Below are 24,417 nucleotides of genomic sequence, written 5' to 3' on the forward strand. Positions count from 1 at the left end.
AGAAAGAAATAATTTTTTTTTCCATTGCAATTTATGTATACTGTCGATACAAATTTATTTAAATTTTAAAATGAATATTAAGTTTTGATTTTATTGAATTTTATCTTACTCAAAATTATTATTATTATTTCAATTATTTATACGTTATACTTTATACTTATAAATTCTATAAATTAATCTCTTCAATTAATTATTTTCATATGTACTTTACTTAGTCGTAATTATTTTTTTTAAATTCAATTATTATATTTCTGATTTTCTGGAGCCCACTTGTGGTCTTTGCCCGCGAGCTTTTGTAAACTTTAAATGAATGAATAAATAAATACCTAAAAAAGTAATTGTTTATCTAGCAAATATCAATGTTTACATTGTTTTATTATTGTTGAAAAAAATAATAACGATTATATTTCAAAATGAATATTATTTTTAAATAGCTGTTTTAATTTTCTCCCATGTTACCGACTTATTATAAAAAAAATACATATATGCAATAGAAAAATTCTTAAGCTTCTAGTAAGATGGCGCATGAGTATCTCGTATTGTGTAAAAAAAAAAAAATTAATTAATTTATTAATAACAATAAAAAATCAAATTTATTACCTGTATATTTTAATTTATTTAATTTTCAATGAAACTTTTAAACGAAAAAAATAATACTCCTGTAACATAAAAAATTTCTAGACATAAAAAATGAATTTTCCAATGTTTTTTTAATTAAAGAAAAATATACTCGCAATGAACAAAATAATAATTAATTTATTATCAAATAATTTGAATAAATAAAAATTGCGATTACAAAAAAAAATTTTAGAAATATCTGATTATATCTAATTCATTTCTCATTGTAAATAATTACCAAATATTTACGTATTAATTTTAAGAGGCTTCAATTACAGCCCTTGTAATCAATTGTTCAAATAAAAAATTAAGCTAACTAATTAATAAACTTGCTCATTTAATTTAAATAAAACAAATTTTCTTTGATTAAATTAATAGATGGTATTAAACATCTTTAATATCACCTGCGTATATTTATTTCTAAGAGACTTAAATTATATAAATATATTTTAGCTAATTGATCTCTTGTTTAAATAAATAATTAATTAGGAAATACATGTTTAATTTAAATAGATATATAATAGATTAAATTTTGTTAATTTATAAATTTTTATTTATTTAATAATTCAGTTAAATATGCGTTTCTCGTTTTTATCTCTCACGATTTGTTGCGCCCGCGTTCTCCCATCGAGCATCTCGATTTCCAGCCACAGTATTGTACAGCATCCGACGAGAATATCAAGAATATATTTCTTCAGTCGCCGTCCATACCGCGACAAAGCTGGGCATCGAACCGGCCACTCGTCCGCACCTTTGTGTTTTATCCAAACATCGAACATTTATCGATACCTCAAATAACTCGTTTAAATAATAAATAAATTAATAAAAATCAATCAATTAATTACACACAAATAAAATATCAATTTTCCTAATTTAAAATTCTAACAAAATTTAATTGAAAAATAAAAAAAAAATTAATCAATGATTTTTATTAAATTTGTCTTTTAAAAATTCAACAAATTTACAGTCGACAATTTTTGGCAATCAAATAACAGTAACGTATTTTCAATATACTAAAAACCAAATTTTTTTTTGATTAAAAAAATTGCAGAAAACAGAGAATATATTTGTTTATAAATTTTTAATTTATGAGTTTTAAAAAGTGCTTTTAAACGTGCTTTAGGAGTGATTAAAAAATAAAAAAATTGAAAAAAAAAAATAGTGAATAATGTAGCATAGAAAAGGAAAATTTAAAATGAAATTTTTTTTGAAAATTTGAATTGATTAAAAAATAAATATCTTTAGATTAGTGAAGATTAAATGACGAATATTTAATAACGAAATCGTGAAACAAAAAGCGACAAAAAATATAATAGCCAAGAAAAAAATTTACATTGTAAAAAATGTGGATTTTTAAATCAACTTAGTAACAATGATTATTTAAAAGATAATAGTATTTTTTTTTTTTTTTTCTACTAAAAAGAGATAAAAAAAAAAATTAAAAAACGTGTAACGAAGGAGATTATTCAATATTTTATTTTCTGTTTTTCTCTCATTTTTCCTCACCACTAATAAATATATATATATTTTAAATTTCATACTTTTCTATTCATTAATTTTTTAAATAAAAATTTATATAAACTTCTTAATTTTCAAGTATTTTATCGAGTGTAAAAAATGTTCATTATATCAGAAAATAAATATTGTGTTAATACGACTATTATCATAATATTTATTTTAATTTCTCTACTTAAATCTTGAATAAAAGATGAATTTATTATTCATATAAAATTTCGTGTGTTTAATAAGGATGTCATAATTTTACGGTAAAAAAAAAAATTCATTACCGTGTTGTTAAATTGTCAACGGATTTATTTTTCATTCATTTGAATATTTTTTTATAAATATAAAATGTTACAATAAATTAAATTTATAAATAGTTTTAAAACAAATAGAAAAAGTTTAAATTCATTACTTCGATTTGCAATATTCAATAGATATTGTTTTCATTCATAATAGAAGTGTATAATGTAACAAAATTTAAAACTTTAATTTCAAGTTTCAAGGATTTTATTATACCGTCATTATAAAATAAAAATGAATTATTTTTGTCAATTGAATTGTAGAAAGGAGAAGAAAAATATTCAAATAAGATTATAGACAAAAAATAAAACAAATTTATTTTTTATTTTTGTATCAAAGTTTATCCCGATCGTCTCTTTACCGTATTCGATTTATATTCCCAAAGGTAAACTATCAGTAAATTCTTTTTTTAAAAAAAATGTTGAAAGTAATTTTCTGGAGAATCCTCGAGAGTAAGATATAGGCCAGTTTGGTTAACCAGTTGTACGAAATATTTGTCATTTTATGTAGAGCTTTACAATTGATAAATTCAATTTATTTTTATTTTTTTTTCTATTCAATCGAGTGTTATTTATCCCTAGTGCATACTTGTAAATTTTTTTTCAAATTACAATTTCTTATTTGCAAGTTGTTTTATTTTGTAAATTAAATTTTTTTTTTTTACTATTTGTTATTTAGGTTTTTAAAAAAATTATTCAGTAAACAATTCTTGTCTTTTTGCATGTTAATATTTATAAAAGAAAAAAATTAAATCGATTTTATTGACATATCCTGAATTGATAAAAACTTTTTCCAATATATTTTTTTGTCTATTGAAATTTACATCGGTCATGATTTTTTTTTTTACGTGATAGTATATTTTTTTTTATCTGACAAAATTCTGAATTCTTGTTCATTGTCATAATGTCCGAATAAAAAATATTTTTATCTTTATTTTAATATTTTTTCTTTATATCTTTAATAAAGAGAATAATTTTGCATTTTTTACGAAAAATAAATTCAACGAAATCATTATTCTTAAAGCTTTTTTTTAATTATTCAAATAATTTTATTATTTTTTTTATATTTATAAATTCATTGTTTACAAATCAGACTATTAAATAATAACGACAAATAAATATTAATAAAAAAAAATTCATCTTTATCAGTGAAATGATATTTTTATAATTAAAAAAAAATTTATTAATGTTATTTTTAGTATTGAAACTAGTTGAAAAGCACAATATTTTATTTATTGATTTTCAAAGTGAAATTACTTAAAAGCTCATCATTATAATTGTACGAGCTTACATATATAAATGTAAATATCAGTAGTCAATGAATAATTCAAATTTAAATCAGAAACATGCAAACATCACTTATTTATATAAATAAAATAATAAATACCTCAAGTTAATAATTAATTTATCGAGCTTCAAATTTTACCAAAAAAAATGTCTGTAAAAAATAAAAAAAATTCTATATATTTTTTTATTGTCGGAGAAAATATATTTTTTATATGAAAATAAGCTTTTTCTATTACAAGATATTTTCTAGTTTGTTTATACAAATTATTGTTGATAAAATAATTCAATTATCCTATTATAAAAAGAATAATTGTCAGCCATAATTGTGAGAGAAATAGATAGAATATATGTAAATGTATTATTATTATCTTTTTTTAAAAATTTAGCAGTTGTGCCAAGGCAATATTTCCTTAGGTAATGCTTCACGTGGTCTATTCTAGATTATATTTGCCCCAGCACCAGAAAACATTCAATTCAGGATTAAGACTGATATATTGGGTGTATATAACAAACTGTTTTCTTCGAATCATTAGGGACTTGAACCGGAGACCTTAAGCACTGTAGGCAGGGCTCGTCACGACTTAACCATCTGCGCACTAGATTAACCAAGAGGAATAATCAAACTTCATAACTGATTCGAAAGGAAATTCAATTTAAATTTTCAACAAAATTTATTATGTTATTGCATTAAGAAAAAAACAAAGCATGTATTAAAATATATTTCAATTATTTTTTTTTAAATTCTTTTTTTAATTATAAATAATAACCAATAGAAAAAATAAGATGTTTTCGATATAAATTGATTTTCCAAATTAATACTTTCGGTACTACTAGAACAAAGAATAATAATAATTTAAATTAAATATTATTATTTTTTTTTATTAGCCAAATAAATTAAAGATATTAATTTTTTTCGTTTTGAACTGAAATAAATGTGAATATCAGTTTATATTTATATAAATAAAAAATACCTCAAGTTAATAATTAATTCATCAAGCTTCATATTTCACCAAAAAATAATATCTATAAAATCAAAAACAATTGTTTTAAAAATTAAAAATGCATTATAAGTATTTTTTTTTTGTTGTTTATATTTCATTCAATCATTAATTCATTCACAAATATATGAAAAAAAAATAAAAATTCAGTATCAGCATGAATTAGTACTAAAAGAGAATCTAATTTTCACTCGGTTAACTTCAAAAGAGACACGTGTGTCTCATATATTTTAAAGACCAAATACTTCAAATGCAAATTAAAAATCCTCAAATTACTTGAGGTCATTTTATTCTCTGCTATCAAGCACTGTTGACTTTTATACTCAACCAAAAATGAAGTATAAAAAGTTTATAATAAAACAAAAAATAAACAAAAAAAATATATATGAATTTTTCAAAGTTTTGGAGTAAGTTTAGAGAAAGTCTAGGAGGCGATTATGATCCCTCAGTGGTTTCTTTGTTTCTCTTTATAAATATATAAAAGAAAAATAAATTAAAAAAATAATAATAGTAATATATATAGGGGAAAACAATGAGAAACAGCCTAACAACGAGTTGACCTCATAACTATTATATTTAAAATATATATAAATCTTTGTTTCACGATGAAAAAGCAAACGCACCATGAAAAGCCTGATTTTTTTTTTTTCATACAGATAATAGCATTTTATTTATATAAATAGATAAAAAAAAATTCTTGATAGTTTTTGTATATATATTTTTTTTTATTCTTTGAATTTTGTATTATTTTCTTATCAATTTATAAATTAGTTAACTAATTAATTAATATATTTTTTGCTTTCTAATGATGCACACAATTCGTAATTTTATTTGTAAACAGAAAATAAATAAAAATAACAAAATTTATTGATTTTTTAAATTATAAATTAAATAAAATAAAAAAAAAAATTTCTTTTATCTTGTAATTTTGATTATTGTAAATTGAATTTAAAAAAAAAATAATCAATTGAATATGTTAATATTTATGTATATAAATAAATAAATAATAAACATTTATACTTTTTTTTTTTATATTCAATTTACAATGTTATTTTCAACGTATATTTTTCAGAATATAAATAAAAAAAAAATAAAATTGATACAGCAATCAGCGTAAAAACAATAGTAAAAAAAAAAAATAAATAAAAACCTAGTGAACGAGTAAATTTGTTGAATTTTATAAAAAATAATAGTGATTTTTTAAATGCAATTGATTAAAGTATATAAAGTTAATTGTTGAATGCAATTATCAATTGATTTACGTTGATAAAATATTGCCAAGGAACGGAACGAAAAAAAAAAAAAGTATTACAATCATCGGGTGTCATTGCTGGTACAATTGTTGTTGGACCAAGTGTCCAAAACGAAATACAAACGGAAAAAACGAAAAAAAAAGAAGAACCATATTATCGAAATTATTACAAAAATTTGTGGACAAAAGCAGCAAACGAAATTGGACACGGATGCTCGCAAGACGTCGGAAGTGGGATCACGTTGGAAGGCAAAATATTGACTGTTGTCAACAAATTTTTAACAACATCCCCTTTGGTTAACAAAGTCAAATTACTCATGGTAAGTCAAAATTATTAATTCAAATATTTTCAATTAAAACAAGCTCTCTGTTTTTGCTATAAATTTATTTTGTTTTTCAATTTTTCATTTTACAATCATTTTATTCATGAAGATATATTTATTTTATTTACTTTGCTATATTCAAATATTTTTTCATATAAATATTTTGAACCTTTTTTTGTTTTTCTTTTAAAAAATTTAAAGCTCACTGCAGTTATGTATATAGAAATATAAAAAAAAAAAAAAAATCAATGAGAATAACACACGCTTTGGCGTTCACATTAAGCGAAGAGAGCTTTTCAAAAGCAAAAAACTAGAGCAAAATAAAAAAAAAAAGTTTGTAACCGCGGTACTACTTTAGCTTCACATGGAAGACTTGGTATAGAATTTTTTAAATTTATTTATTTATATATTTTTTTTCTTTGAGTTTATAAAGGTTGGTTAAGTATTTAGCAAGTGAAGGTGTGAATAAGTCAAAAGATTCATAATTGCTAAAAGTTAAAAAATCATTTGATCAAAAATACAATAGTTAATGATGTGAATTAATTTTTATCAATTATATTTACTCTAATTAAAGCTTGTAATTTGACTTTAAAACGTATTAGAAATTGATGGGGTCTGATGAAATTATGTGGCTTTGTTGTTTGAATAATGTCCCAGTAGAATTTTGATATTTTAAATAATTAAATAACATGCAATTGTTATACTCTTGTGAAGATAAAGTCTCTGTAATCCAATACTACATGTCCAACATCCACCATATGGTTTACCATCGTAATAAAATCAGCTCCATTGGGAGAACTTCTTGTAAATATTATTCCAACTCACGCTATTTTTCCTTCAATTTTTTCTACATGAGGAAATTGAAAAGGATATAAAAATTTCTTATTATTTATTAAACAATATAAATGAAAATAAAACAACAATAAAATGAACAAATAAAATTCCCTAATAAAAAAGTTATTATGATTAATAATATATATTTAATAAATAATATTTTAAATTAAAAAAAAAAGTGTTATTTAAAGTAATTATGATAAAAAAAGTTTTGTACTTTATTGCTATTTTAATTATATTAAATTTATTTCAATAAAAATCGAGCCAATTAATGTTTAATTGATAAACAAAATTTAAAAAAAAACTACTTCAAAGAAGTTTTGAAATTTATATTAAAAATTATAAATTAAGTTTGATAAAAAAGAATTTTAAATAATTGCTTGGATTTTATAATAGAAGCTTGCATAACAACACTTGAGCTTTTTGAAATAAAAAACATGAAAATTCAAATCAAAATTGACAGGATAGATTTTCATTTGATCAATTCCCAATGGTCTACTGTGTTTTTTCTCTCGTTTTTATTTATTGCAGGTTTTGATGTTCGACAGTTTGTTATTACTCAATAGATTGCATAAAAATTTATGAAAAAAATTTTCCATGTGAATTTGTTATTCAAATAAAATTTAAAAAAAAATTAAAATGAAATAATAAATATGTTTGTTTAAATAAATAAACAATGATAAATAAATTTTAAAAAGTTAAAAATGTAAATTCAAGATATTTATTTATAATTTATTATTAAAATATTATTTTAAAAATTTAATTTTAAATAAAATTTTGTTTTTCTTTTTTCGTATTTAATATTTCATTGAGTGAGTATATTTCAAGTAGTATTGTTCGATTTTAGAATGACATTTCACATAGTAGGATGAACAAGATCCCTGGAGAAATTTATCTCCAGCATTGGTGATGTATTGTTCCAATGAAATGTGAGGCGACCTTGTTGATGAAATGAGAGAGAATATATACACTCATAGTGTACTGATGCTTATCAACTTGGTGATGCTATTTCTGTCAGTTCATGCATGCCACTTTGGTGCATTCAATAAATATATCTTCCTATCTTATCAGAGACATCATCGACATACATATCACAACATCTCAACCATCAATTTGTCATAATTTTAATTTTACACCACATTCATACTGTTTATAATTTTAAATTAATTTATCATTGAAATGCTAATTACTGCAAAAATATTATTTAAAAATTTCAAATTAAATTTTGAATGTAATAATTTATATTACGTATTTTTTATTTTATTTTTTTATTCTGAATAATAATATTATTTATTATTTTATTCTTTGTTTTGAAAAAACGGAAATATTAATTGGTCTAAAATTTTTTTAAAATAATTGAAATATATTTTAATACATGCTTTGTTTTTTAGTTAATGCAATGACATAATGAATAATTTAAATTTAAATTAAATTTTTTTTTCTAATCGATTATAAAGTTTGATTATTACTCATAAATTATCGAGTGAGTAGGTGGTTAAGTCGTCAAGAGCCTCGTCTACAGTGTTGTGGTCGCGGGTTCAAATCTCATCAAATTATTTCAGTATTTCATCTGAAAGGTCTATTTTTCAAGGTTTTAAAGTTAAGCTGAAGATTATTTGGACGTCAATGGTTGTTTACTGGTGTTTGTGGCAAATATAATCTAGAATAGACCATGTGAACTACGCACTTCGTCTACTCCAGGAAATATTTGCCGCAAACGCCAGACACTTTTTTTTATTTTTTTTTTTAAAAAAAAGATAATGTAATACATATTTGTAAATTAGATTTTGTATTTAATCAAGTCTTTTTTGTTTTTATAAAATTATTTTTTTTATAAATGTCGTCAGAGACAAGAGAAATAAAAATTTCAAATAAATTATCTTTTTTGTTTTTTTAATTTAAAAATGTCATCATGATTTTTTTTATTACTTTTAAAATCATTTCAGTTGTGATTTCAATGAATGAAAACTTGGTGAATATGCAGAAAAGTTTATGATACCTGTGTTTCATAAAACTGATAACATTGTCAATTTGAAAAAATAACTTGAAAATATTGTTATCGATTGTTTCATTGTTTCATTGTGACGACGACTCTATGATTACTTTTATCTTTATATTATTGCTATTTTTTTTTCCATAAAGATTTGTTTAACATAGATAAAATTTTGAATATTTAAAAATTAAATAAAAAACTATTTTAACATTTGAAATATAATAGAAAAAAACAATAGAAAAAAAATTCATTTGAAAAAAAAACATTTTGTTTAGATTATTTATTTCATTGTTTTTTCTTGCATTAAAAATTTTAAAAAATTGTTAACAAAATATTTAGATTGTGTTAGCTTTGTGAATAAATAATATAAATACTTAAATTAGATATTTTATTCACAAAGATTGAACATACTCTTTTGGTTTTTTGCATGAATAAAATTGTAATTCTTTCAATTTCGATTCACAAAGGATTATCAAAGTGATGTAATTAATATTTATTATTAATTCAAGCAAAAATCCAATAAAAAACTTACAATACATTTAATAAAGTTTAATATCTTGACTATAGATTGATTTTAATATATATAAAATGTGCTGAATGTTGATACTGTCAACGGGCAAATAGTTTAATGAACAATATAAACGATAAAAATAAATCTTCACGTTTTCATAAAAAAATAACAGTAGTTATAAAAATCATCAACAAGACTTATTCACTTTTGGTTTATTTTTTTTTATATAAATAATAAAATATTTTTCATAGTTATTATCATTTTCTATATAATTTTCTTTCTTTATTTATTTCAAAAGTATTCCATAAACTGTGATGATGCTTTTGTGTAATAATATGAATAACATGAGTGTCTAAAAATTGCAAGAAAATAGTCACTAGAAAATCTTCAACAATTTATTATATACTTGTTTTTTTTTTTTTTTTTACAATTTTTTATTATCATGATTACGGTTTATTTATTCTATATATTTTTTCCGACAATCAAAAAATAAGCTTTATATAAAAATAAGCTTTTTCTATGACAAGATATTTTCTAGTTTGTTTATGCAAATTATTGTTGATAAAATAATTCAATTATTTCTATTATAGAAAGAACAATTGTCATCCATAATTGTGAGAGAGAAATAGATAGAATATGTGTAAGTGTTTTATATTATCTTTTTTTAAAAAAAAAAATAAAAAAAGGTGTCCAGTGTTTAAGGCAAATATTTCCTGGAGTAGACCAAGTGCGTAGTTCACATGGTCTATCCTAGATTATATTTGCTTCAAACACCAGAGTAGAGAGACGAGGAGAACATTATAATCATCCTTGACTATAACACCATATTAAAGACGAAAAATCTGCATTTCCATCGAAAAAGATTTTATAAAGAGTTGAACCCGAGATCAGAAGTACTGTGGGCAGGGCTCTTGCCGAGTTGATCATCGACTCACTTGATAAACTATGAGAAATAATCAAACTCTATAACTGATTTGAAAGAAAATTCAATTTTAATTTTCAATAAAATTCATTATGTCATTGCATCAACTAAAAAACAAAGTATGTATTAAAATATGTTTCAATTATTTAAAAAATTTTTTTTCAATTACAAATAATTATCAATAGAAAAAATAAAATATTTTTGTTATAAATTGAATTTTAAAACTAATATTTCTGGTATTTTCAAACAAAGAATAAAATAATATTTTAAATTGAATATTATTTTTTTTTTGTTAGCCAAATAAATCAAAGATATTAATTTTTTTTCGATTTAAATTTTTAAAAGAATTTTTTAAAGCAGATAAAAATTCAGGAGAACAAAAAAAAATTAATCGTGTTTTTATGAACATTAAATAAAATTAAACGACAAAATTCATAATGCATTTCAAGTATTTTATTTTTAAATTTTTGTTAATATTTTTTACGATATTAAAAAATAATAATAATAAAAAAAAAAGTCAAGGATACTTTTAAATTACAGTATCAGCTTGTTGACATTTTATTTTTATTTTTTTTTATTTTAATTGCAAGACACACAAACATCAGAAGATTATTTTCTAATTTTTTTTTTGGTTATTTATTTTTTTTTTTCGTATAGAAGAATGATTTTCGCTGATTATTTATATGTCACCACTCGATACCCATTCGATGGTTCATCAGTGCAATATGTATGAACGATAAAGAAAAATAATAAAGCAGAACAAAAAAAAAAAAAAATATAATGAAAAAAATAGAGTGAAAATATTTGAAAAAAAAAAAAAATAGTTATGCCTCACAGCTATATTGCAATTTTTCATTTTTGCATGGAGGCCTGTTTTAATATATTTGGATTATGAAGAAAATTAAAAACGATTGATATAAATATAATTAAAAAATTCCATCTGCAATGTATATAATTAAAAAATAAATAATTATTCCATGTCGATTGTCGAATAATTATTTCCATGCAAGAATTCAAGAAATAATATCAAATTGATAAATAAAATAAAATAACTGAGTTAGAAATTATTTCAATGAAAATTACAATTTAATAAATATATTTTTCGTATATAAAAACTGAAATTTACAAATTCATGCATCATCGACTATTTAGTAACACAAAACAAAATATTTTTTTAATTTTTTTATATTTTATGGTCTACAATTTTTTGTTCGATTTCGAGACACTTCAATGATTGAAAAGGACAATAAATACGCTCAAATTATTTCTGTTATATGATCACCAAAAAAACAAAAACATAAAATAAAAAATTGTTTACAGGAAAATTTGTGGAATAAAATAAAAAAAAATTAAATAAATCAAAGAGAGATATTACTAAAGAAAAAAAAAAAATTCGTAGATATTTTTTATTCAAAATTATGTGTACAAAAATTATAGCAGCTTCGTGATAATATAAAGAATATTTTATTTGAAATATATATATATTTTCTGTATTTATTTTTTTTCATTTTCTTCGAATGATTGTTGTGATTTAAAATCAAATAGATAATAAACATATGTAAATAACTATAACGATAACATCGTTGAAAGTTTCGGATCGTTTTGACAGATCATATATGTGTATTTTTTATCTACTTCATAAATTTTATGGTGCTTATATATTTTTTTCTTATCTCAATTTCATCAAGATACGTGCTGGTCCAAATAAAAAAAAATATATACATATATAAACTTGGAGTCTTTTAAAATGTCATATCCTAAATCTTTTATGTAAAAATTTTCATTTACAAACGTCTAGAAAAGCTTCTTATTTTCTACACGATGTTGCTTTCTTTAGTAAGTGTAAAATTTCATCTAAATAAAATGTTTTATTCTTGTTTTGTATTTTAATTAAAAAAGAAAAAAATAATTATAGAGTTTTGAAAATTGAAGGATGTTTTAGTTATCGAAAATATTAAAATTTCTATTTATAATTTTATTGGATAATTTTTTTTAAAAGTAATATTTCTTTTATTTTAATTTTTTAAAAGACATTTTTTACATTTATATATGTAGACTATTTTTCATTGTAAAAATTTAAGAAGAAAAAAAATAAAAAAGGCATTATCACATTAGTTTTATTTTCTTGGATAATAAATCGCCGGATGAACTATAAAAAAGTTCAACAATGTCATGCTTTTACGTACTATACAAATGGCTATGATTTAGTTGTTTTTTTTTTATTCTCAAATTATTTTTTATTTTGAAAAATTAAAAAGAAAAAAAAAGGTTAGACAAATTGTAGTTTTAATATTTAAAAATTACATGTATTTTTTTTATCTCAATTAAATTATCATAATTATTTTTATTTTGTCAAATTAATTCTTCATTAATTTTAATAGCTATGTTATTTTTTTATTTTAAAATTTTTACAATAGAAAGGTTCAATTCATTTGAAATTATTTATTAATTTTTTTTTTTTACAGTAATTAGTTGTTATTAAAATATATTATTTTTCATCATGAAATTTGTTTAAAAATTTTAAAATGAAAATCAATTGATGAAAATAATTTTACAATATTTTTATCCTTCCAGCGAAAATATTTCAATGAATAATCCAAACCAATATGAGTTGTTCTTTTTTTTTTTTTTTACGCAAAATATTTCAAAAGAATTTTGGAAAATTATGAATGTGAATTATGTTTTTTTATAAATGTGGATAAATGTGGATGTTCGTGGCCTCAGCTCAATTCAAAACGGGTCAATGCAAGCTTGAAAATCTACAAGTGGTTTATACAGTATATTTTTGTACTTACGCATTAAAAAATATTCAGATAAATCACTTTTTATAATATCAAATTTTTGATTACACCATATAAATCATCAACTTTCATACTCGAAGAATGAAAGAAAAAAATAATAATAATAAAACAAATTTCAAGTTTTTGTAATTTTTATATTACCAAGCTTTTCAACTTGTTAATTTTTTAATTATATTTAAAAAAAGTTTCTTGTAAATAAAAATATTTTACTAAAATTTGAATTAAAAATTATTCATGGAAGAAAAAAAATATATAATTTACAAACTACCATTTATTATACCATCAGTTTTATATAAAAAAAAAAAAAAAAAATTGAATCTGCAGATTTTTGTGAATTTAATACACCTATACAAAGCAATCTTTCTATAAATATATTTTTTAAAAACGAGGGTTAAATTACAATGACAAAATATTGAGATAAAAATTGAATAATTTATTGTAGAAAATTCTTTAGATAATAAATTTCGACAAATGATAAGAACCAGAATACTTAAGAATTACGAGGAAAAATAATTTCATGTAAAAATAAAAATTCAAGTAGATAAAATTATGATATGTCGATCTGTCTATATCAAAGTTTGAAATATGATCAAACTCATGACCAAATATTGAAATGAAAACCATATCTTGAATTTCGATACAGACTTTAGTTGTTTAAAATTGAATGATTCCATGTTATATTGAAAATTTTATTAATTTATTACTTGATTTTCATAAATAATTCTGTTTGTGGTAGATTATAAAATACGATGGTCAAATGAGACACTGTACAGGTCACTGGTGTTCATTATAACTCATTGAAACTTGTCCAGACTGTTCAATTTGCATTTGTACTTCATTTAAACTTTTACTTGTTAAACTTTTTAAAACAATACGTTAAAAGTACATCAATTTACAATATTTTATTTGCTAAAAATTTTATATATTTATATAAATTCAATAAAATTTCTGATACAATTGAAAAATAAAAAAAAAAAACTGTCAATTTATTGAATTTATTTTAAATAGTGTCTGATCGAAATGGAATATTATCACTTGTTAAAAATTTAAATTTAGTAGTACACAAATATTAAAGAAAATTACACGGTCGAATGATTTTAATAGAAAATTTATTAAAAGTTAATAAATTATTTATATTGGTGATAATGAAAAAACACTGCAGTGACAAGTAATTTGATTTAAAAAATTAACTTTCATCGAAGGATTATTTACAATATGTAATTAAAATTCACAAAGCATAATTAAATTAATTACCAAAATTAAAATACTATACACTGTTTATTTTTTCCGTGAAATTTTAAATTAATACTTTGATAAATAAATATAAAATAAATTAAATAAAAAAAGAAAAATGGCATATCACAAAAAGCTCTCTTCTGTTATAATAATAAAACAGTCTTGTCTGTAAAAAAAATTTAAAAGTTATGAAAAAACTTTATTACAAATAAAAAATTCATCTGAATTTTTATCCACGTTGTGAGAAATAAACAAAAAAAAATTATATCCTGAAGCTAACGAGAAACTAAAATTCAAGAGCCTCGAGTCATGACTGTATGTTTGCTCATATTTTTAACTTACGATTTGAATTTTATTTTTTTAATTTTTTTACAAGCAACTAAGTTCAATAAACAAGAATATTTCCACAGAAAAAAAAAAAAGCTTCAACTTGACAATAAAGCTCAAGATTTTTTCTCTATTCTTGTTGATAAATTTTATTTTTATTTACACAGTGAAGATAATAATTAACTTGATAATAATATTTTTATTTACAGTGAAAAATAAATCCAACTCAAATCAACATTATTTAAATCTCTAATAAAAATCCACTTATAAATTATATTTTTTTTTCTGATATAGATTCAAAAAAAAAAATTATTAAGATATCAGAAATTTTATTAAATAAATTTTCATAATAATATACATGAATAGATTTGTTTCTTCGATTTAATATTATTCCCCTAATATATTCGATCAGGATGCAAGACAGTTTTGATTGAATGCCATAATATTTCGTAAGGGAGGATCAGCTTGAATACATTATTTAAAAAAAAAAAAAAGATATATATTTTTATTTTTTATATAGACAACACTACAAAAAACAAGACAAAAAAAAAAGATTATCAAATAGTTTGAATGCCATTTGTCATAATTATCTTTTGGTTAAACCATAAATAATAAAAATTAAATGTGGACATTTGAAAAATATAATTTATGATAAAAATAAATTCGATGATTTATTATTTATAAATTAATTCACTTGAAAGAAGCTTCTTGATTATTGCAATGAAGTTTCAAATGCCCTGCTCAATATTTGTCGTATAAAGTACAAGTTTATTTTGTGGTAACTTCAGAATTTGATGGATACATTTTAGTCGGTAAACATTCTACAAATGTAAATTGTAAACCAAGTTGTTTGTTAATCAAGCAAAATATACACAACATGGGTTATTGATAAAATAAACATTTCAATTGAATCTTGAATATTAAGTATATTTAGAAATTTATAAAAAATTACTTCAATTGTTATTATTTTATTTGGAAAATTAATTTTAAAGTATACTTTTATCAAAGATTTAAAGATTAATATTTTTCCACAATTTAAATACAAAAAAATAGAATAATTATGAGCTTTTTTGTCTAGTTAAAATTTATTTTATTTGTTTGTTTGTTTATGAAAATATATTCTTGATTATTGAGCTTATTTTCTTGGAAAAAATATAAAAATTATTACATATATGACACAACATATTATAATTTATATTTTTTTTTCACATTTTTATATATTTTAAAATAAAAAATAAAACATGAAGCCTGTCTGAGAGCTACTAGGATATTGTGAAGACAACATTTTCTATTACTAGGATATTGTGAAGACAACTTTTTCTATTTCAAGATATTTTCTAGCAGTTGTACATCCATAATTGTGAGAGAGAAATAGATAGAATATGTGTAAGTGTATTACATTATCTTTTTTTAAAAAAAATAAAAAAAGATATCTGGTGTTTGAGGCAAATATTTCCTGGAGTAGATCAAGTGCGTAGTTCACATGGTCTATTCTAGATTATATTTGTCACAAACACCAGAAAACAAGTATTATGAACTTAATAAGTCAAAATTAATTCCTCGTTGATCTTAAGATTTAAATGTAACTTTAAAGTCTACAGACCTTTAGAAACAACCAATGATCATGATGAGATTTGAACCCGCGACCATAACGCTTAAGAGAAGGCTCTTGACCACTTAACCATCTGCTCACTCGATAATCTATGAGTAATAATCAAACTTTATAACTGATTTGAAAAAAAAATTTATAAAAATATTTCAAATTAAATATTATTTTTTTTTGTTAGCCAAATAAATCAAAGATATTAATTTTTTTTCGATTTGAATTTTTAAAAGAATTTTTATAAGCAGATAAAATTAAACGACAAAATTCATAATGCATTTTAAGTATTTTATTTTTAAATTTTTGTTAATATTTTTTTACGATATTAAAAAATAATAATAAAAAAAAAAAAAGTCGAGAATACTTTTAAATTACAGTAAATTAAAAAAAAATAAAATAATTATGAGCTTTTTTGTTCAGTTAAAATTAAATTTGTTTGTTTTATTGTTTATGAAAATTTATTCTTGATTATTGAGCTTTTTTTCTTGAAAAAAATATAAAAATCATTGCATTTATGACACAACGTATTATAATAATAATTTATATATTTTTTTTCACATTTTTATATATTTTAAAATAAAAAATAAAATATGAAGCCTGTCTGAGGGCTACTAGGATATTGTGAAGACAACATTTTCTATTACTAAGATATTGTGAAGACAACTTTTTCTATTACAAGATATTTTCTAGCAGTTGTACATCCATAATTGTGAGAGAGAAATAGGTAGAATATGTGTAAGTGTATTACAGTATCTTTTTTTAAAAAAAATAAAAAGTGTTGACCGGTGTTTGAGGCAAATATTTCCTGGAGTAGACCAAGTGCGTAGTTCACATGGTCTATTCTAGATTATATTTGCCACAAACACCAGAAAACAACTATCTATCAACTAACCAACAATCGAATTTTTTTTCCTCGTTAACCTTTAAGATTAAAGTGTATTTTCACAGTAAAAGAATTTATTGAGTTTTGAACACGAGATCATAAGCACCGTAGGCGCGGCTCTTGACGACTTAACCATCAGCTCACTCGATAAACTCTCAGAAATAATCAAACTTTATCATTGATTTGAAAGAAAATTCAATTAAAATTTAAATTATTAATTATGTCATTGCATTAAGTAAAAAACAAACCATGTATTAAAATATATTTCAATTATTTTTATTTTATTTTTTTTTTAATTATAAATAATTATCAATACAAAAAATAAAATATTTTTGTTATAAATTGATTTTTAAAATTAATATTTCCGGTATTTTAAAACAAACAATAAAATAATAATTTAAATTAAATATTATTTTTTTTTGTTAGCCAAATAAATCAAAGATATTAATTTTTTTTCGATTTGAATTTTTAAAAGAATTTTTATAAGCAGATAAAATCAAACGACAAAATTCATAATGCATTTCAAGTATTTTATTTTTAAATTTTTGTTTATATTTTTTTATGATAATAAAAATCAATAATAAAAAAAAAAAAAAGTTGAGAATACTTTTAAATTACAGTAAATTACAAAAAAATAGATTGTCCAGTTAAAATTAATTTTGTTTGTTTTTTTGTTTATGAAAATTTATTCTTGATTATTGAGCTTTTTTTATTGGAAAAAATATAAAAATCATTGCATTTATGACACAGCATATTATAATAATAATTTATATATTTTTTTCTCACATTTTTATATATTAAAAATAAAAAATAAAACATGAAGCCTGTCTGAGAGCTACTAGGATATTGTGAAGACAACATTATCAGAGATTCAACACGCACTCGTGAGGATATTTTTGCCCATGTCTGTCTTGAGGATTATTTAAATTTTACATGTCGCTAGAATACACCCAGTGTTTTGTAATTTTTATTCATACATTTGTTTAAAATAAATAAAATTCTTCATTAAAATACATAAAAATAAAGTAAATATTATCTAAAAAAAATTACAATAATAAAAGCTCACATCTAAAATAAAATGTTATTTGTAATTTGACAAATCCAATCATGAAAGAAGACTAATTTACGACAAATAAACATCCCAGTGTTGAATCAGTACCACAATAAATTTTTTCCAACTAAAGAATAACAACGTGAACAAAAATAAAGAAAAAAAAAAAACATAAAAAAACAAGAAATCTGTATGAGGGAGATAAACAAAAAGCTCGTATGTCACGTCTGTCGAATTTCATGTTGACATAAATCTTTTCAAAACAAAAAAAAAGCTCTACTAAAAAAAAATATAGAGATTGACCTTGTTGAGCATTAAAATCTGAAGATACATTTTGTATCATCACATGTATTTTCAGGATCAACGAGTATTTTAAAAATGTCATATTTTCTTATGGCAAGTATTAAAATCATGAAAACACCAACCAGTTTGATGCCATCATTTTCAAAAGCTCAGAGGGAAATCACTGTCTTGAAAAGCCATTGGGAGCAATTCCATTTTCTATACAAATCTCTCCATCATGCTCAGTTTGTAATGCATATAAATATATACTATGTATGTACAAGTGTTACTGATTCATCTAGAGAAAATACCTCTTTATATTTTCTTGCTTGTGTCTACTTCAATGAATGTTTAGCTGCATATGTATGCGTCTAATCGCAATGAGAGAAATAGCTCTTGTTTACTGAAATACACTTGCAACATGCCAAACCATTAATGGCACATCCATACATTCACAATGTTGCATTTGTATCACAATTAATTATCAAACCAACAACAATACTAATCGACTACTTAAACTCAATGATAATCGACATTGTAGATTTATTAAAATTTTTTTTTTAAATTATTTAATTTATTTTTTATTTAGTGTTGTTATTATTTTATTTTATTTATTTTTTTTGGGAATTACTTTTTAAGATTTTGACCAAATATATCTTATGTGTGGTTCAACATTTCGAGTGGTTTTGCTCAAAGGCTTTTAGCTTTTTTAACAGTTGACACGTTCATATACATTTTCCATAGGATTTTGCCACTCCTTTTTTTGATGACTACTATTGCTTCTTACGACTTAGTCTGACCACATACAATTTATATATTTTTCATTTTTTTTTTTTGCTGTCTCAACGATTCGTTGGAACCTTTTATTCTATCTTTCTTTAACAATTATTTACTTCAAATACTAAAAGACAGTCGACAGTCTCGTTTACAAATAAATAATAGGAAAATTCTTTTTTTAATTTTTAATTATTTAATAATATTGAAAATTGATAATTATAATTATTATTATTTTTTCATTGATGATCATTTGTTTGTAGTATTTTCAGTAGATATAATTAATAAGAAGAATTAATAGGGAAAATTTTCATGCGGAAATAATTAGTAACACTGAGAATATAAAAAAAAAAAATTTATGAATTTCAAATTTGCTTTCAACTTTTTAATTTATAAAGAAAATAATGGCACGCCTTTGGCTTAGCTTTCACTACCGTACTGACCTCAGACAACGAGGAGAAAAAAAAATACGAAAAAGGAATAAATTTATCTGATGATTGAAAAAAAATTTAGAGGCCTTCAATTTGTCAAGTTGCCTTTGACAACTCGTATTTCTTGCTTTTTTTTTTTTTTACACACACTGTATAACACTGTGTAAAATAAAATAAAATTACTAAATAATTTTTAAGAATTACACATTGATTTTTGTTAATATCTTCATTCATAAATTCTTCAAGTGAAATTTTAATTTTAAAATTTTTTTTATCTCTTTTACATGAAAGGTCATATTGAATTTTATTGTTACTTCTAAAGCTTTTCAATACATTCATTATTCAGTTCATTATATAAACGATTAAATATCTGTCAAATTTCATTTCAATTAATCCAATAACTGTATTAAATTCTAGGCCTGTTTATAAATTCAATTGATAAAAATTAAATTAAGATAATTATGTAATATATCTACTACTTATTTAAAATTCTATCCAATTTACAGTTTATTATAATTTTAAAAATATATTTTATGATTTTTATTATATTCAATTTTAAAGGTCACAATGGCTGTATGAATTTAAATTAAAAGTCTCCAAACAATATAATTAAAAATAATTAAAAAACGTGTCTTATAGTTTATTAGAAAAATTCTGCTGATCAATAATTTTTTTATAGCTTCAATGAGATTTTTGAGGGTGACGTTGGATCGTAGTTCCACGTGAGCAATTTCGATAAGTCAATTAATTACCAAATCACTAAATCGACATGAAAATAAAAATAACCAAAAAAAAAAAAAACGATTTTTAAGAATATACGTGAAAAATAATTCTCAAATTTCATTGTCAAAATTTCTTTTTAAATTTTATTTATATAAAAAAAAATTATCTCTCTGATTTTCAAAAAAAAATTTATTCAATTATATAACAAAAAAAATTTCTCCCAATTTATTTAACCAGCTAAAAAAAATTTAAGCTTTTAGAATTTATCTCTAGTAAAATATAAATCATTGTTTCAATTTGTCCAAAGTCCTTCTGTTTATTTCTGTCAATCTGTCAGGTATTTACTTTTAAAATCAATGTCATTTGTGTGTTCTCATGAAAGTCAAATTACTATTTAGAACATCCTCGTAAGCTACATTAAGTGTTCACCTGTTACTTTTCAAATTTTAAAGTAAAACTCACTTGAAATTTTCTAAAAAATAAAAACTTCTTAAAAGCTACAACAATCAACATAATGTCAATAAAAATACTCCAAATTGAAAACACAATACTTCAAATATAATAAATAGAATTTTTTTTCACTCTAGTATTTATTGTCAGCAAGGAAAAAAAACAAGTAAATATGTTTGTTGTTTTTTTACATTGGTTTTTTTTTTGTCAAGCATAGACTTAATCTAAAAACTAATATTTTTTTTAGTGCCTGGTTAGCAGTTTATCGAGTTCGATGAGTGGTCGATTAACTTCTATTGAATGACCAATTGTACAGTGTAAGCTTTTTTTTTATTATTGTTTTTATAACTGTCCAGAGAATTACACTGATTACGTCGTATTTTAAATCGATTTTTTCAATTCAATGGGTTTTCAAATAACAGATTTTTATCTCCTCTCTAAAGACATTATTATTTGTTTTTTTTTATCTTGAATTTCAAATATATATGAAGTCTATTGATGAGTTTAAAATAATCAACAGTTACAGATGGCTATAGATGAAGCAAAAAAAAATTAAAAAAAAAATATATAACGTAGAGATACTGAGACAAATGAGGTTCCCTGATAGAAAAAAATAAGCGTTATGTAATTGGATCACTGAAAATAAGATTTGTGTGTGCCTTGCAGTTTTTTTATCCAATCAAGTTTTGTATCGATCTCATTGCTTTCTCTCCAGATGCTTCACTCTTGTTTGTAAATTTGTTAAATTTTTTTTTTACAATAAAATAGATAAAATAAATGTAAATATGTACATGCTGTAATTTATTTAACAAGTCAAATTTATTGTACAAGAATTTTACTTCATTTAGTTAATTTGAAATGTAATTTTTTTTTAGGAAAAAAAAATTTAACTGAGTGTATGCTAATGACGACAAATGGGAGATAAAAATTCAGAAAGAAATAAAATTATTTTACTGCTAACACTGATATAATATTGACATACTATTTAAATTTTATAAAGTCGTAAAAAAACTTTTATATTCTTTTTTATTTTTAGATAAAAAATTTCCTTTTTTTCCTTGAAAATTGTTTTTAATTTTATTTAAAAAATTTTCAGAAAATAAAACACTCATGTAATTGTTAATTATTATCTCTTATGATTTAATTTTTTTTTTTATTATAAAAACTTTGAGTTTAAATAAATGAAAAAAAAAAAATGTATAAACGATGATGTTCATTTTTAAAATTTTAAATTTATGATGTAAATATTTGGAGTGTAAGAAAATTAAAAAATGACTCAATCGTTTGAATATATACTTGGTAATTCAGTGAAAATTCAAAAATAAAAAATAACCTTTCAGATATCCTCGAGAGATTAATGACCCTCGAATAGCTTTTTTATTTTTTATATTTTTTTTTATATACTTTGCTGATAATGTTTAATCTACGACATCAAAAATGCACTTTTATTTTTTATTTTTCGCTCCAACAATTTTCTAACCAAGTACATCAATATAGAAAAACTTCTCAATCTCGTACAAATTTTTCCATGCAAAAATATCGAAAAAACAAAATGTAAAAATAATGTGTTACTTTGGATACATTTCAAATGTAAACTGTGATTTTTTTTTATTTTCTAAAAAAATAATAAACAGCGGAATGAGAAAAAATTGCAATTGCATTTAAAAATAAATGTATATTTGAATAATCAAGTCACGTTCAAGCCATTAATATTTAAAAAATTAACAATTGAATAAAGTAAAACATAAAAAAAAAAATAAATAAATAAAACATAAAAATACTTGTATAATTAAATTCAAAGAAAAAACAATAGTTAAGTTACTCCTTTTGAGAAGAGAGAACAAAACAGATTTTATCAGAGATAGTGTCACTAAATTGAAACGCGTTAAGAAATAACTCGTGTCTACTTGTTTGTTTGAATATATGTTTACGACAGAAAGTCGATATCGATGGACAATTCTCGTGACTAGAATTAAAGTTAATTTGATTGTTCCTGTCGAATGAAAACTACTGGCTGCTTTTATCTTGACTATTTCCAAAGAATTTCCAAAGAAAAAGAAAAATCTCTCACACAAAACTACTTGTGTATCTGAAAAAAAAAGACAAATTCAAAAAGAAAGAAATAATGAAGAAAAAAGAAAAACTAATTTAACGACATGATCATATGTTTAAAAGTTTTTGCAAGCTCAAGTTTATACCTCAAACTTGTAAATACAATTATTTAAAATTCTTGAGTTGTACGTTGAGCTTCGTTGATTTCTCTCGACTCTAATTCGTTTTACCCCATTAACATTAACATTTTATCTCAAAAAAAAAAAAAAAAACTAATATAATTTGTAAAAATATACTACAATGATAAAAGCCATAAAATAAAAATTTATTTATACAAAAATAATTGTAAATTATACTAATTAGAACTAGAAATAATTTTTTAAAATATTTTGCAATTAATATTGAGTTAATTAATTTATTTTTATTATTTTAATGATAGTATATTGATTCAATGTTTCCACAAGTTTTTTATAAAAATATACAGCTGTTTTTAAACACAATTTTCTACTTTATACTTCTCATTTATATAAAGTTTTTGAATAATGTTTTAAGTAAAACGTAAATGTGATCATCATGACTACTAACGAAAATTTAATAGCTTTACGAGTTTTCTTTATTTAAAAATCATCAAAAATAAAAGTTAAAAATAGAAAAAAAATGTGAATTATTGTTGGCGTATTTTTGAGTTATTCGAATTTAAATTGATGAGGTTTTTTTTTGTTTTTTTGATATTTTTTAAGAATAAGAGAGAGTGGAAATTTAACCTGATCATTGTATGAAAATTACTCAATTTTTTTTCATAGATAAAGTATATAAAAAAGTAATTTACAAAAGACATATAAAAAATGATAAATTATTGATTGAGCTTTTACAATATGCTGTTAAATTTTTTTATTATAAAAAATAAAAAAAATGTGGTATGTTAAACTAATATAAAAATAACATGACCATGAGATGAATTTTAAAAGAAAAATATTAAGTTTTATAACTGCAAATATTTACATTTTTATATTTTAAATTTTTTAAAAGTTCACATAGATATTCAATAAAAAATTGTTTGTTTTTTAAAAGCAGTGTATTATTAATTATTATTATATACTTTAATTCATAATATATTTATGAATTTCCTTAAAATTCCACTCTAAAAATGGAAATAGACAAGAAAACTATTATAAAAATAAAGAAAAGATTGAATTAAATTTGTGAAAGTAGTCTTGAAAATTTGATGATTTTAAAAAACTACTTAGTTTCATCGTATTTTTCC

The 24,417-nt window shown here is 21.5% G+C and overlaps 1 protein-coding gene across 3 annotated transcripts in view; it reads left to right on the forward strand.

The window, feature by feature from the left end:
* The first annotated feature begins 1,267 nt into the window (after positions 1-1,267).
* LOC122858775 (calmodulin-like) overlaps positions 1,268-24,417 on the forward strand; it is a 48,355-nt gene continuing 25,205 nt past the window's right edge. The window contains exons 1-2 of one of the 3 annotated variants that reach the window (XM_044161912.1): positions 1,268-1,612; positions 5,778-6,277. In XM_044161912.1, the coding sequence (XP_044017847.1) occupies positions 6,275-6,277 (3 nt within the window). In that variant the 5' untranslated portion in view covers positions 1,268-1,612; positions 5,778-6,274. Of the gene's footprint in view, positions 1,613-5,777; positions 6,278-24,417 lie in introns of those variants that run through there. The other 2 variants (XM_044161910.1, XM_044161913.1) reach the window with 2 other exon arrangements.

Source organism: Aphidius gifuensis, linkage group LG6, assembly GCF_014905175.1.
Source record: "Aphidius gifuensis isolate YNYX2018 linkage group LG6, ASM1490517v1, whole genome shotgun sequence".
Taxonomy (NCBI): Eukaryota; Metazoa; Arthropoda; class Insecta; order Hymenoptera; family Braconidae; genus Aphidius; species Aphidius gifuensis.